This window comes from Fulmarus glacialis, unplaced genomic scaffold, assembly GCF_000690835.1.
Source record: "Fulmarus glacialis isolate BGI_N327 unplaced genomic scaffold, ASM69083v1 scaffold7155, whole genome shotgun sequence".
Taxonomy (NCBI): Eukaryota; Metazoa; Chordata; class Aves; order Procellariiformes; family Procellariidae; genus Fulmarus; species Fulmarus glacialis.
In genome coordinates this window covers 1-15,403 of record NW_009213658.1, presented here as the reverse complement: position 1 = coordinate 15,403, position 15,403 = coordinate 1, and the positions used below count along the sequence as shown (strand labels likewise).

The 15,403-nt window shown below is 42.0% G+C and overlaps 1 protein-coding gene across 1 annotated transcript; it reads right to left on the bottom strand.

Moving 5' to 3' along the window:
- Positions 1–2,081: 2,081 nt before the first annotated feature.
- Positions 2,082–14,818, bottom strand: PCSK2 (proprotein convertase subtilisin/kexin type 2). Its single transcript, XM_009578268.1, has 5 exons — positions 14,795–14,818; positions 11,470–11,685; positions 10,104–10,204; positions 7,266–7,493; positions 2,082–2,839 (listed from the first exon to the last, which is right to left on the bottom strand). The coding sequence occupies exons 1-5, from the start codon at positions 14,816–14,818 to the stop codon at positions 2,353–2,355; spliced, it is 1,056 nt and encodes a 351-aa protein (XP_009576563.1). The 3' UTR covers positions 2,082–2,352.
- Positions 14,819–15,403: the final 585 nt, after the last annotated feature.

Genomic DNA, 15,403 nt, shown 5'->3' with positions numbered 1-15,403 from the left:
AATATATGTAACATACCCTGAATATACATATCGTATGTAATATATACACATACAGAGAGATACCACAGGTGTGTTGTATGCATTTAGACATACAGGTGTATGCATAAATATATATATATGGTAAATACCTCCCTCATACGTATATGCTGCTCTTTCTGAGAACTGGGTGCCTTCCACGGAAACCTACTGCCGTCAGTGCGATCCGTTCACGTCCAAAGACACAAGCAAACCTGTCCCTGACCCACTTCAGTGAGTTTTGGCTCGTGCCTCATGAACTCCAGTTCATGCTTTGAACTGGCCCCATCTTGTCCTTGGGTTAGGTTTTAAATCACCAAATTAAACACTGTTGGCACTATAATGCATTTGAACAAATAACCAAGAACACTTCAAAACCAAAAATCACACAGGGCCTGATTCTTCTCCTGCCGATGCCGGTTTTATCCCAGAGTGACTCAATTGTGCGAAGGGACTGCTGCACGCAACGAGGAACCTGTGAGTAGCGCAAGGCTGCTTGTCTTGGCTTTAGAGTGTAATTCATATAGACACTGAGTAGGTTGAGCTGTTTATTTTGCATTTGGATTTGTAAAGGAAAGAACAGGCCTTTTATGCAAAGATAAAAGATGGGTATTTGCTAGAAATAACAGCATAGATGATAGATGCTGATCTGAAACGTGCACCATATAACCTTTGGGTTACATTTTTGATTTGTTAGATAAATATTTACTTACTGAATGTTTCTACTACTATGCACCTGATTAACCAGGACAACTCTCATTAAAACGTTTTAGATGAATACTCTGCATATTAAAAATACATAAGAAAATTCTCAAACTAGTCACTGCTAAAAAGTGGATCTTGGATCCTGCAAAGATCCAAAGCACCTGCTTAAAACTAGAATTTGAGTAGGTCCACTTCACTGCAAGTGAGTGCCTAAATATCTGCATAATCAAGATCCGTTATTATTCAAAGGTTAAATTTGGGATCTCACACCTGAGAACATCTAGTGGTTACTACCATGAGTAATCCCCACCAAGGAGAATGTTATGTCTTGCGGCAATAGCCAGAGCAGACTCCAAGGGTGAGAGAGACTGACTTTACTCATGTATGAGAAGTGAAGGTGGGACTGACTCTTTAAACAGCAAAGAGCAATGACTACCAACAAATCTTCCCAAACACACTACGTTTTATTTCCCAAGAAGGTCAGCTTTGCATAACACGTTAATAACTTAGACAAATTTTTTCTCCTTAAATATATTTGTATAACATAAAAATAATCTCTATTTTTTAAAAAAAATTTCGAATAAAAAATTGCTTTGGGACTGAAACTGCGTACTTCAAGTTTCTCCCACTGCAATTTACTGACAGCCAGGTTGTAAACCCCAGAAAACAGGGGTCTGTGGTTGGAAATGCTGACACAGCCTCCTCTTACGCTGCTATAATACATCTCGCTAGAGAGATGAGCAGATGCACTTTTGCACACAGGTTGCCAGAAATCCTACAGCTCATTCCCTATGTGCTCATTCTGCGGTAAGATGGTAAGTTGATTTAAATTGCCAAAATTTAAAAAAAAAAAAAAAAAAAAAAAAAGCAAAAGTGAAACTTGTGCTTCTAGAATGCCCTGACCCTGTTTGCAAAGCACTTCCCCTTGTCACCTGGCTTTGGCATCACTTTACCTTCCTTATTGCGTGCCTGTTGAACCATTCTGTGGCTGAAGTGTTGGCGTGTATGTTGTTTAAGTGTATATATTAAAGAAAACTCTCAAAAGAATTGGATTTCTGCATATTGGATTGGTAAATTTTCTTCACCTCTGGATTATTTCTGTCTGTAGGGTCTAGTGCTACTTTGGTTGAACCCAATGGGGAAAGTCCCACTGAAGTCAGTGATGCGAAAGGAGCTGTTGGACATTCAAAGATCTCTCCAGCCAACCTCTTTGTGATTCCCTCTCTCACAATCATTTTTAAAAATGTGCCCATTATCACCAACTGGCAATGATAAAATTCACTCTTTTTTTTTAATACAAAGAACATTTACCACAAAAATATGAAGGGAAAAGCCATCAACTTGTTTGCAGGTTATTACCCATTCATATGACACAAAGAAAAATCATTTACAGTCACAAACTGTACATAGTATTCGGTGGGGGACAGTATATTTGAGGTTTAGAGTAAAAAAAGGATTGCTTCAGTGGTAATTAAAATAATTACTGACGAGATATAAGACTTTAAAATGAAGAAAGTGTGATAATTTGGCTACAGAGACGATCATTGTAATATGTCTAACACAGAGGTTTGGATAATAGAAAGGTGAGTAGAGGGATCTGGGGAAGGAAAGACACCGTCATGCAGAACAGCACTAGTTCTTGCTCAGTATACTCTTCAGGCTTCTCTCCACTGCTTCATCTAATTCCTCTTCCAGCTCTTCCTTCTTGGACATGGCCAGTTTGGACTGATAATCTTTTACTATTTGGTCTATATATGGTGCGCTCTGAGTCCCGTGCAGCATCAGTGTCCACTCCTTCAGCACGCCCCGCTGCGGCAGACTGCCGACAAACCCAATCTCTAGAGCCCAGGTGCCTCGGGGGTCTTCTCCCCAAGTGTGTGTGGTCATGAAAGGCCATTTGTCAAAACCCACCTTGGAGTCGTCATCCCTGGGACGCCGGCTCAGTAAAATGGACTTTGTTCCCATTGGCGAGGTCATGTTGATGTTGAGGTCTCCTCGCCTAGTGGAATTCACAGTTATAACTGCTTGGACGTGTTCAAGGTATCGGACAAAGTTTTCCTTCCCTTCACAAGCATCAGTTGTAAGTGTCAGGACCAGCTTGCCACTTGGTGGTATCTTTCTGCAGTTCAGAAGATAATTAAGCAAATTAAAAGGATATATACAGCATGACATGGCTAATTCAAAAACTACTGGGTTTTGGTGCCTCACAGAAAAACCCACACTATTTTCCTCATTAATACATGGAAAATTAAGGAAATAATAGTTGCAAACTTAGCCAGAAAGAGAACATTCTCTTTTTAGAAGATGGTATCAAAACCTTAATTTGAAAATACATTATGAAATGTACACCTACACAAAGAGAAGGAATGCAATTAAGAAGCACATACTGCTATTTAAGAACTATTAACATATTTAATAGCTGCCTTATCACTACTATATTGGGTAATTGCATAATAACGTGTATATTCAGTAGAAGAACCGTGAGCAGTCAGTCCTGTCAGTCAGTCACCTTAAAAGACAGCAGCGGATGGCTGTCTGGAGTCAGAGGAGCCAGCTGCACAGAATTTCGGTGCAGTCACATTAAAGCCTACATCCTTGGTCTGATTTGGAAACCAGCACAAACACGGGATCCCAGTTTCAGCTCATTTGAAAAATACTTTTCTGTTAAAATTGCTATCCTTGAACTGCTCCCGTACAGGAGCACACGCACAGAGGAAAGAAGTTGCACTTGTTTACAGAGCTGCCAAAGTGCTGCACTTTGAAGTCACAAGTTTCTTGGTGATTATAATTCAGTCCTTATGAAGGCAAGCTCACAATTAACTGAAGGACATTTGTCCCATGTATTAGCGGAAAGCTAGACTGCAGATGGAACACAGGCTCAGTCCTGTGGAAGGTGCATCCATACCTGCCCAGCTCTCGCAGAGGAGGCCCGGAGCCACTGTGCACTGCGCAGTCCCCCTCGGGATACCAGCGCAGGGCCAAGGGCGCCGGTGCCTGGCCAGGAGCAGGGCCCTGGCAGCAGCCAAGGCTGCTGAGCACCCGCTAAACCCCTCGGGGTCAGGATGTGAGTGGCCATTGCCAGTTCCCTCTGAAACTGGCTGGCAAACTACACTAGACGTGTAAACGAAAGTCTTTGCATCTTCACCATCAGCGAGCTGTGAGCAGTGTGACTCTTTCCTCTGTCTAAAAGAAATACTTGAAAGATGAGAATTACTGCAATCATTAAAAAAGAGGTAAGTCACAAAAGACTCCAGTCAGCTTGTCATTACCTCTTCCAGTGGCTTCTCCATGACCTATGTTTTGCAGTAAAATAAGAAAGAGAGTCCCTTTTAAAGGGCATTGACCACACTGTGGTAACGAATACCTTCTTCTCAAAAGGAATGAGTACCAGCCCTTCCCCTTTGCTAACGAAATAGTGCATTCTTCAGAGACCAGTGAAAGCGTTTAATTCAAGCCTAACTTCCAGGAATTCTCTTCTTCCTGAGGTGAGCTCCAGGTATTGCAGCTTAGTACATCACTAATTGGCTCAGGCCAGTCTCTTCCCCCCTTTCATAGAGTATTGTCTTCTCGGAAGTATTTGCAGAGCAAAAAGACCTTCAGGTCCAGGTCCTCAAGACATTTAAACACTTACCTTAAACTGAAAAACCTGTGTTTTTCTGAATCTTTTGGATGCCCTGGAGCAGAAGTTGGTATATACATAAATATTGTATAGCTAAAATATTTGAACATACAATACCCTCAAGATTTATTTTGTGTGCAAAGCACAAGGAAAATGCACTGTAAGCCAGCCAGAGAGGGATGATAATCTCACAGTTCCCATATACTTGCAATTTCTCTGCACGGGAAGCATCGTCCTCAAAGCAATCTGAATTCATGTTGTCTCATAGCAATCTTACACAGCGGACAAAGCTTTGTCAAACAGTGCTTCATTCCAACAGTTGGTGGTAAGTGCTTTCTATCTCCTCCAGTAAATGAGGGAGGACACCACAGCGTGAGTCTTTTCTATCAACACCGAAACCCAAAGAAATAAGAGCAGTGTTACCACTCCATCAGCTTTGCAGACAGCCTGACAGCTGCAGACAGCTTTTCTCTCTAGCTTCATAAGTGCTGCAGTGCAAAAGTTATTTCAGCTCTCTAAAACACAGGAGAAAAGGCTTCCTTTGTTTTCCCCTTTCCTATTAATTAGGATCCAATACTCACTGCTTCGCTAGACTAATTACTGTATAGTCCAGGTGAATTTCCCCAAAGAAACAAAAAGAACCAGGGGTGGAAAAAGCCTGACACGAAAGGAGCAGAAGAGGAGACGGCTTTTCTACACCCTCTCAGTGTACCACTACCCAATTGCACTATAGATATATATATAAAAATATATTCACTTTTGCATGAAGTGTAGTACCCAGTTAGAGGTGAGCAGGGGGAGCTAACTGCTCTCTGGAAGCACACTCCCATGCTCCTGTTCCTCAGCTAATGGACTATGATTGTCCTAAATCATCTTTCTATCTCCCTGGACCAGCCAGATTCAGACTTGTCCGTTTTTTTCTTTTTGCTGACCCAACAAAGATCCCTCTTCAGGGAAAGTTCCTATTGCTAACAAGTGTTTCTACATGCAGCAGAGAAATGCTGCACTTTAAATACCAATTGCTTTCAGCACACTGTATATTCTAGGCTGTCCAGTCTTTCCTGGCCTGCTTCTGCTAATTGACAATGCTCCTATAGTACACACTTCTGTATCAACTACTCACCTACCTAAATATATATTGAATATGTATTTTAGATCTAGAAATATCTACATCTATATAAACATATATAAAATATATATAGAAAACGTTGCTCCAGCAAGGCCAAACTGGAAAAATAACCCAATTACCCATCGCAGAAGTGCAGTGTAGTTTTCATTTCCAAGGAATCTCTGGAGATGCTGGGACTTCACTAGTTTTATTTACAGTGTAATTCAAAAAATGCAGATGTTGCAAGTCATGATTCTTACTATCTCCTGTCAGTTTTTCATTTGGGGACATAAATATTGCAGCAGTACTAGTACCATACAGATGTGTTGGGTAATGATAGGGGGACACCCATACAGACTGCACATTGAGACTCACTGCAGTAGAGCTAGGAGGCTTGGGCCGTGACCGACTTGGCTGAAATAACTCGGCTGCTGTTGCATGCTTTTAAAATCTCTTCTTTACAAATGCGTGTGCTGTAAGCGCGAAGCCTGTTCTGGGCACTGCTCTCAAAAGATACCAATACAAGGCAATGTATTTCTCAACTCCAGAGCCTACTGGGCAACGACAGCTATAGGGAAGCTTTACTGCAGTTCCAGATCCCCAGGCTGGAGGAAACGCACCATCCCTCTGCTTTCCTATCCATTCACCAGCAGAAACGGAACAGAAAAACAAAGGAGGAGACCATACTACTGCATTGCAGTTGCCCGACTCTGGCTCAGTCTGTTGCCAGAATACCTCTACCACATCGTGTAATGCATGGAGCCAAGCCTACAGAAAGAAACTTTCTCTCTTCCTCTAAGATGATCCCCATTTCAATAAATGTGGCTGCACGAAGATAAATGAGATTATATGTCTGCATTTGAATTATGAATAAACTAGAGATAGCTCAAAATTAGCTCCAGCGATCTCTCATTTGTTTCCTACCTGTGAGCATGTGTAGGCGAGATAAATTAAAACTCAGATTTTTTGGATCCTGCAAATACAAACCCATCTGGAGGTTGGCAACAAACTTACTCTTTGCCTGGCTGAGCTATGTGCCAGGGTGGCATATTGGTTTGCTTTCTTTTTCCAATAGAATAATGATGCCTTCAAAAATGTCACTGAAAAGTCAAATTTCAAATGGTATAGACATAAATTGGCCATTATTAGATTAGTATTTCAAGTAATTGAATTGAACTATAGCTGTTGCAGTCAATTAGTATTAATTCATTCCTTGTTGACTCATTCATTTTAGCACATGAAGGTAAATCAGAAAATAATTTGACTACCTAGCCTGCAATTAGAGATTTGAAGAACATAAACCAAACACAATTAAATGCTGTAGTGTTCAAACTGAATCACTGGTATCTGTAGATGATTGTTTCAGTCTTCTGGAGATAAAACCGTCTGCTGGAATACGTCACAAAGAGATACGACCTGGCTGACAGATATTTCATGTGGCAGCAGTTCATGTAATTTACAGTGCCAGCCTCTCAGATTTTCACTTGTGCGCAGGCTCTTTGTTTGCAGAAACTTTGGCACAAACATACCTGTAGGTACTCAGGAGAAATGGATGTTGCTATTAACACTACTGGCACTAGCAGTGATGATACAGATGAGCTGTAGAATGCACTTCTCCAGCAAACCAGGAACTGAAAGATGATGTAGTTTATTTTAGCAACTTACTGAAATAGTTGGAATGGTAATGTTAGGCTTTCTTAGAAAAAAATTTTCATTATGTTTCTTTGACTATCTATGTCTTTGTCAACGTATTTGCATGCTTGTGGTCTCTTAAATGCCTGGAAGAAGCCGAACACGTACGCTAGACTATTCACTTACTCAGGTTCCTGTATTGACCCTCCAACACAATGGAATCTCTCGGGAACAGTCTTCCAGTCTTTCGCCATCTTAACCATCGCTCCTGCATCTAGGACACCATAGCCAAACAAATGGTTGAATTCCAGCCCAACGCCATTTCTACGCCATTGATGAACCTCATCGTGAAGCTGGTTCCTCTTGGAGGTGAGCACTGTCAGATGCTGCATGTCTCTCCACGTCAGATCCAAGCTGTGGAAAAGCAACATGGAAAACAAACAGTACAGTATTTCCAAGCAGATATTAAAGAAAAACTGTGTGTTTGAGTAAGCCTTTTGGTAAAATTTGCTTCTATGAATCACACAGAAATTGTATCTATACACATATCAATAACAAAGCTGCTGTTGATTTCAGTGGGAACAAGAATAGGTTTTAATTGTATAGTACTTCCCCAAAATGTATTCCCCAAAATTGCAAAATCATTTCTGATTGTTTCCCTGTTCTTGAAAACAACTGCTTTTAACTACACATTATAGATCCACCATGCAATTTTTAAGCTAATAAAGTGAGTAGGATATTATACCAGATCCTGAAAAGAACACAAAAAGAAAAGGATTATGACAGAATTTCGCCTAGCCTTCCTCTTAAATCTTGCCCTCTATTTCCTTGCCGGCTCCTCCTGCTTTTCCCATGGACCTTCCAAGATTCACCCAGAGAAGCCCCAGTCTCATGAAGCTGATGAGTTACAGCAATCAAGGTGTCAGTAATTTCAGTATTCTGTGAATAGGGGTATACAGGCTGTGGGTGGCTGTAGGTTTGCACTACAAGGTAGGGTAGAGGTTTGTCACCCGTGATATACTAGCATGGATGGATGCAGTCAAGTAACATTTGTCTACATTCGATGATCATTTTTCATCATCAGCTCTTGTCTTCCTAGACTTGCAGTGATTATGATGACGGGAAGGACACTTGTAAGTTATTATTCTGGAAGCTTTAGAACTGACATTCTAATTCTACATAACTAAAGCTATTCCAGTTGTTTTATGATGAACTCTTTCAACATTACAATATGTCTGATTCAAACCATCAACCTAAAAGGATCTGCTTTTCAGCTCTCTGCCCCAAGTAATAATGTGCATGCTGAATGTACACCAGAATAGCCAATTACTGTCATTTTCCCAAGGTGACACAAGATAGCGGAAAACCAGATATCATTTGCATCATTCTTACTGAAACCTTTGAAGAGCTGCTACGTACCTTAAAACTGTACTTTCCATTTCACAGATTGGTCTGGTTTTAGAGACATGTCAGACATATATTGTATATGAGCTGAGAGACATATGGCAGGCAGCAGTTGTCTGCATGGGAAATTGTTAACCATTCCTGTGAAGGCTAGTGTAACTCATTTAGTTCTGCACACTAAAATGGAGGTTTAATAGAGCCAGCCTGGAAGGAGATAGGAGACACTGACAGTTCTTTCCAACTTCGCCCCCGCCCTTCTCAGCGAAGGCTACAAACCCAATTACAAACCAGGGGTATTAGTCTAATTTCTACTTGTGATAGTTTGGCAAGAGTAATTCCAGTCTTCATGGATAGCCCAAATGAAGAGGAATGGTAATTATTACTGAGATACTAAGGTTGTAGTCCAGGTTAAACACGCAGTGGTCAGAAAATTCATTAAACCTTTATATTTTTATGGCCGTAATTATTTATTACATCATGGCTGTCCCACTGAATGAATTGGATAGTAGAAGGACTGATGATCCAAAGTTAAACAAACACTTGGCATGTGTGTTTTATGTGTATAAAGCCTGAAAAATGAGACTTGGCCCAAGTCATGCTCTGAGCACAAAGGTCATTGCTCTGCTAATGATAGAAACTTTGTCTCCTCTGCCGAATCTTCATTATTCTGCATACCGTTGAAGAAAACTATGTACCTAGTTCTCACTTCATGCCGTGGTTACAGCAACTGAAGCTGTATACCTGAGCAAATGTTGTCTCACTTCATAAAATAATTTAACACAAAGTAAAAAGATGGTATAGGTTATTGTAAGGAAAACTTTTCCTAATCAATTAGAGAAGAAGATAATGAAGCAAGATATACAAGAGGTCTCCAATGTCATGAATAGCATGGAGATGGTAAATAGACAATGAATATTTACTCTTTCACGTAACAGAGCAATTATGTAGCACAGAAGCAAATTACCAGCAATGGGTTAAGAAAAAACAAAGGAAACATTCCCCACCACCATCGCCAAAACCTGTTACTACTGGGGAACTGATTGCCACTGGATGATACAGGTGCCAAATACAGACAAGTTGAAAAAAGAGTTAGACAAATTCAAGGAAGATAAATCTGCCTGTTGCTATTAAACAGGATAGGCTGACTGTTCTCTCCCCAAACCACTGATCGCCAAAGTCGTTGTTGAAAGATTGGTCTTAATCCCCGTTTGTTGTCCCTCAGCATCTGTCAGTGCAGACAGTATGTGTCACAAGATGAACTCCTGTCTGATACCGTAGGTTCGTTCTTACGTTTTTGTAGGCTGGGCACTCCCCACTGGATATGTGGAGAAATGAAATAATCTCTCGATCCAAACAGTGCTGGAGAAGAAAAACCCCTGGAAGCAGTGGATGGAGGGGACACAGAGAGCAAGTCAGCCAAAACGTATCTGTTGTATGGCTTTGGCAAGACTATCGCTCCATCTGTAAGTTACCAAGCATGTCACTACTGTAGCAGGCAGCTTGTTAGCTGCTCATTCTAGCCCCATGCCACAGACAGCCAACTTGTATGATGAACAACATTAAACAAACCGCAGGCCCTCTCCTCTCTAGAGCTCACAACAGAATTTCTCAACAGCTTACTTAGCCTCCAGGGCCAAGGCGAACACTCCGGCTGCTTCAGGGGCAGCTGCAGACGTTCCTGAGTGACGCAGGGTGCAGTTGCCATATAAATCTGTTGTAGCCTGCAATGATATTAGATTTAATTAATGAAACTAGCTAGTCCATTTTCCTTGCAGCTACAGACTCAGAAAAATACAGAAAGGCTCTTTAGAATACTTGTGTGTTTGTTCCTAGGATCTGTTTTCTTCTTTAGAATAGTGCATCAATTTAAAAACACAGCGAGACATAATTACAGAAGGTGTGAATGCAAGAATAAATTACGATGTAGGAAAACAATGTTCATTACCACTTAGAAGTCATAAACTCATACAGATGACATTTATTTCCTACAAACACAGTCTAACCAAAGGCCTTAAATTCCCCTGTGGTTATCAGAAGGATTTGAAACGAACTGTAAGCAGTATTGAGCTTTCTAACATTTGTGCAACTCCTGAACCAACAGCAGTACCAGGCTGCTATCTTCTATGCAGATTAGTCGCTATAACAGACCAGAAGGAAACCTTAGAAGTACATTTTATGGTGATAATTACAAAGGTGCCACAGATCACCTTGGCTGATATCGGCAGAGAGCTGATATCAAGACAGAAACCAGTATTTTTCCATCTGCTACTGCACAGGGGCATTTAGGATGCTACAATGTGTCTTTGGGTTTGAGACAGGGCCAAGGAAAATGTATAAAGGCTTTTGGCAAAGACTGACCTTGAGCTATTACACCTGAATTTTCCACTCTGTGAATTAAACCATGTCCTGGCTAGTCTGAAGGTGCTGAAGAGCAGTGATCAGTACAGGGGAAGAGAATCCCAGTTACACTTGAACAGAAACTGCGTATTTTCCAGTTGTAGGTACGGCCCTGTAGGGGAGTTGAGTACCATGCTCTGCGCTGCTCTGTTTGAGACTGAGGGTGATCTGAACCCCCCCATTTCCTCTGTAGGTGACTGAATGTCTCTCTGCTCTGTGCAGCTTCTAGTACAGCAGAAGTCTGGTTCACGACTGCTCTGCCAGTACAAGTAAGCATGATCTCAGATGCTGACACTTTTCATTTAGATTTTTGCAGAGACCTTTTATCACATCAACTGAACTTCTAAATCTGGTTTCTGATAAAAGAAAGCACCAACTATATGAAGCTCTACGAGATGGAAGATCATTGCTTTTCTCAATATTAATCCCACCTCTCCTCAGCTGACAGTTTTGGCACGATCACGTACTGCAGATGAGAAAATATCCATCTCAACAAAGGACCATCTGCTGCTCCAAAGCAGACAGAGTTGTAATAGGTCGTGGGAGTGCACAAAGACAGCAGCAACAGGACAATAATATCTGGACTCACCACACCAGCCTCCGGATTTCTCTTCCTCCCATTACTAAAGGTGGAGGCTAAGGTTGAAGAGCAGCTTTCATCATACAGAGCTGTCCGTCCATCATTTATAGCAGAATTGATGGAGATTGTCCACATGCTCGATGCATAACCGTCACAGTTACAGTCATCGTAGCTGCCCCCATCTCCAGAGGCCCAGACATAGATGCTTCCTTTGCCGCCTCGGCCCTGTGAATGGGGAAAATTGACCCTCTTGGATTAAATTGCAAATAGGAGATAGCAGCTTCTTTAGACTGCGCATCTAATTGTAAAGCTAGGCATCTATAAAGGAGAAAACTGGTCCAAACAAAATATAAATCAAACTTAAGCTGAAATAACATGGACTTCTGCGGGTTATTAAATCCGATTAACTGGCAGCCACAACCAGTTCTGCAACCTTATGTACACAGAGCACTTGCATTTATCTCCTGTTTTGCTTGCCGCCCTGAAGGCTCCTGTGCCAGATTCTAAGACATTTTATGGGTTCATTAGCATTTATGTCAAGGTCTAAGTGCTACGAGGAAAGCGTTCTTTTAAAAGGGGTATAGGTCATCTCACATGCTGGGTTTGTAAGGCCCAATTAGGTTCAGGCAATGGCTAAAAACCTCTGTAAAACTGGCACCTTTTTCTCTCAATAGATTTTTCTCCAAAGGTATCACTGACTCAGAACTGTTTTTCGGACAAACCAGCTTCTCCTACTAAGCAGAAAATAAAGTTATGGGACTACATGAGTCATCTACAGAAAGATGGTCTACCAATTGCACTGAGAAGGCGAGAGATGGACAGGAGAGACTAAAGCTGAAGGGCAGCTTATAAAGGCTTCCCATTAGTTAAAGGAAAGAAATCCGTATCCTCTCCCCAACTTCCAGATAGGCAAGGAGTGGGAAGGGATCAATTCAGCTCCTTCTTCTCACCCCATACTAAGAAAGAGGTAGGGGCTAACCTACCCTGGAAGAGGGTTAGACCTGAGAACACTCACACTCAGGGAAAGATGAGTGCTACCGAAGCCAAAGCTCAAATCTCCCACTGATTCCAGCACAGCCACGGTTTCTGCGTTTAGTCTAATGTAATCCGATGTTTACTTCCAACAGCACCAGAAGGGCACAAGGCCTCTATTTAACATACTGTTTATATGCATTGGGCAGAAGGTAAGAAAAAAATCTCTTCTGGCCTCTTCGTTGTCCAGCATGAAATAGAAGTTAAAGAATATACAAACATAGCAACCTGCAATGGTATTTTAATAGGGAACCTTTTCTGCCAGGAATTTAAATCAAATCTGAGCTCCCAGCAGTAGCTTCTATTTTTCATCATACCCCACTGAACAGAGCAACCTCATTATTTCAAGCACGTTAGCAAGTTGCATTATAATCCACTGAATTGCACAGCAGGTTTGCTGCCACTGGGGTACGTAACATCTCAGGACATAGATTTTCATAATAAAGATGATGATGACTATGAAAAAGCTTATTGAAATCAGTCTAAGAACTCCCACAAAGATCTGAGATCAATCATTTGAGTTTTAAGGGAGGAGGGTACTGTTGCAAAAATATGTACTCTAAGAACAAAATAATTCCAGCAAATTATTTTAAAAAAATAAAGAAGATCAGCATAACAAGAACAGTTGTGCCTTTTTTCCCTTTGACTTTTTCCCGTACAGGGCCCAATCCTGGGCTTTGGACTCACTTCAGAGGCTATGTCCCAAGCCTGCCATCATGCCCACAGACACCATCACACCACCTTGCCACCATCTGCCTCCTTTGGACAGCCTCAGTGGCAGCTCGAGCACGTCTGTCTCTCCCAAAAAGGCAGGCTGCTGCCCAGCGCAGAGAGCAGGTGGCTGCTGATGCCAGGAATAGGACGTTTGGCATGTACGGACCCGTTCTTAAATAACCTTTTCCTTCCAGCCATTTTAAAGGGAGAGAAAACACTTCATTTTCATGTGATAAATTCACAAAAGTAGCTTGGTGCCCGGAAGTTAGCCTCTGCAGCATTCAGCACAGGGAAGCAGATTTAGCCTGCAATCGGCAAATTGTTCCATGCTGCCAAAACCAGGTATTGCTGCACAGCATTTCACCCCACGAGTGGGATTTGTGGCGGAATGGCAGAAAACTGCCGTAACAGATTGCTGGTGGGGAGCGGGAGGAATCCACGGAGGAACCGGAATTTGAGCTCGAGTTCGTGGGTGGAATTAACCTGCTTGAGTGCTGCTGGGGGTGGCTTTTCTGCATGTAATTACTGTCACGTGAGAATGGCCTCAGGATATCACTTCTGTAAGCGTCACATCCACAAGTGCGGCTTAGTGTTAAAAACCATAATTCACCTCTTAACACTCTAATTTCAATTGCCTTTCCGTTTTAGCCAGGACTGGAAAGAGAAGCAAACACTACTGGAATAAACTGATAGCAGCTCAAGTGCATTATTTGCAATGATGCTTAGGACTTGCTTCTTACCTTTCCCACAGCCAGCCCTGCAGCAGCTGGACAGTTTGCACAGGCAAACTGTTTGGTGGCTGTCCTCAGGCATCATTTCATTTACCAGGCAGAAATATATGGCTCCAGGAGAAGTGAATTTTCAATTCTCTGGATGGTAGCAGTCTAAGCCAGAAAAATCTAAGCTGGGTCAACTAAGTGTCACATTTAAAACCAACTGAAAACTCCTATTTGCATCTCGACCTTATACGAATCTCAAAAAATTCAGTGATGTCACTCAACTTAGGCTGCTGTAAATTTAGGCCAAAAACAGGACTGGAGAAGGTGGTAGTAATACACACTACAAACACCAGAGGGAGCCTGAAGGAAGATTCAGGAAGAAGAGAGAAGACCAGCAAGATAAGAAGATATGTTTTAAAGAGTATCTTTCCTCCAGAATCCTGTTGAAACCTGCTCATTGCCCCCAAAAGCGATGTACAGCGTGGCACCCACACTTTTGAGCCATCTGAAGCTGTATCTCACTCAGAGCTGAAAATGGATCTCGGTGCATTTAGTACTAGCCCCAGAGAGGCCCATGTCTCAATTCAGGCTAAACCAGAATTAAATCTTGGATAAGGCTATATGCTTATAGGACAGCTACTGAGAAGCTCTCTTTGTGGAAACAGCAGGTTTTCTATTTCCAGTGTCTTTCGTGGGATGTTGTGCTACCAGCAAAAAATATCCCTGAGAAAATTTCTTACCCCTTTTCTCATCTTCTAGAGAGCATAATCCCAGAAAAACTTCTTCCCTGAACTACCTTGCAAAAGTGAGTTGGCAGGGGACTGCAGCCTAATTCACTTTATGTCACTTCAGGCACATCTTTTTCTTACCTTGTTATTGTCTTCATTCATCATGCTTGCTGGGCTAGTGCCTAAGCCAGTGTTTCTCAAAGTTTTGATTGTTGGATCACACTATCCAGATAAAAATGGGTGGTATTTGACAAATAAATCTCCTCCAGCTTCCCTGACCTTTCCCATAAAGGCTGGCAAGAGCCCGTGTGAGTAACAGCTGGGCCTCTAATACGGCACGGCCTCTGCCTTGGCTCCTCTAGTTCACCCACCCCCGCCTGGCCATTGGGGTTGCTAAAGATGGAGGGAAGGAACGTAACAGTCTTTACAGCACGTTTCTGATGCCCTTTGGCTTTGGCCTAGTCCTTCAGTCATAGATCAGGACAGTTTCCAAACAGCACAAGCTAAAAACAAAGAACGGACTCCTGCCCTGAAAAGCGAAGTACCAGGGAACAACAGCATCGGGACACCTGCAGGCAGATGGGCTCAGGATAAGAAGAAAAAAAAGCAGCACCTGACTGTGAGAAGGTATTTTTTTAGGTGCAGTGAAAACGTATTTCAGGATAAGGACAGCCAAATAGTTTGCTGATGTTTATGGACTGTCCCATGTCTAAGGAAGAAAATACAAATGGAGCAGATTAGGCGGGGGGG

Coding starts and splice junctions, on each gene's coding strand:
- PCSK2 (XM_009578268.1), bottom strand. CDS start 14,818: ATGATGAATGAAGACAATAACAAG. Junction 10,205..11,469: donor GAAATCCGGAGGCTGGTGTG/GTGAGTCCAGAT, acceptor ATATCATTGCAG/GCTACAACAGATTTATATGG. Junction 7,494..10,103: donor GCCTTGGCCCTGGAGGCTAA/GTAAGCTGTTGA, acceptor GCTTTTCCACAG/CTTGGATCTGACGTGGAGAG.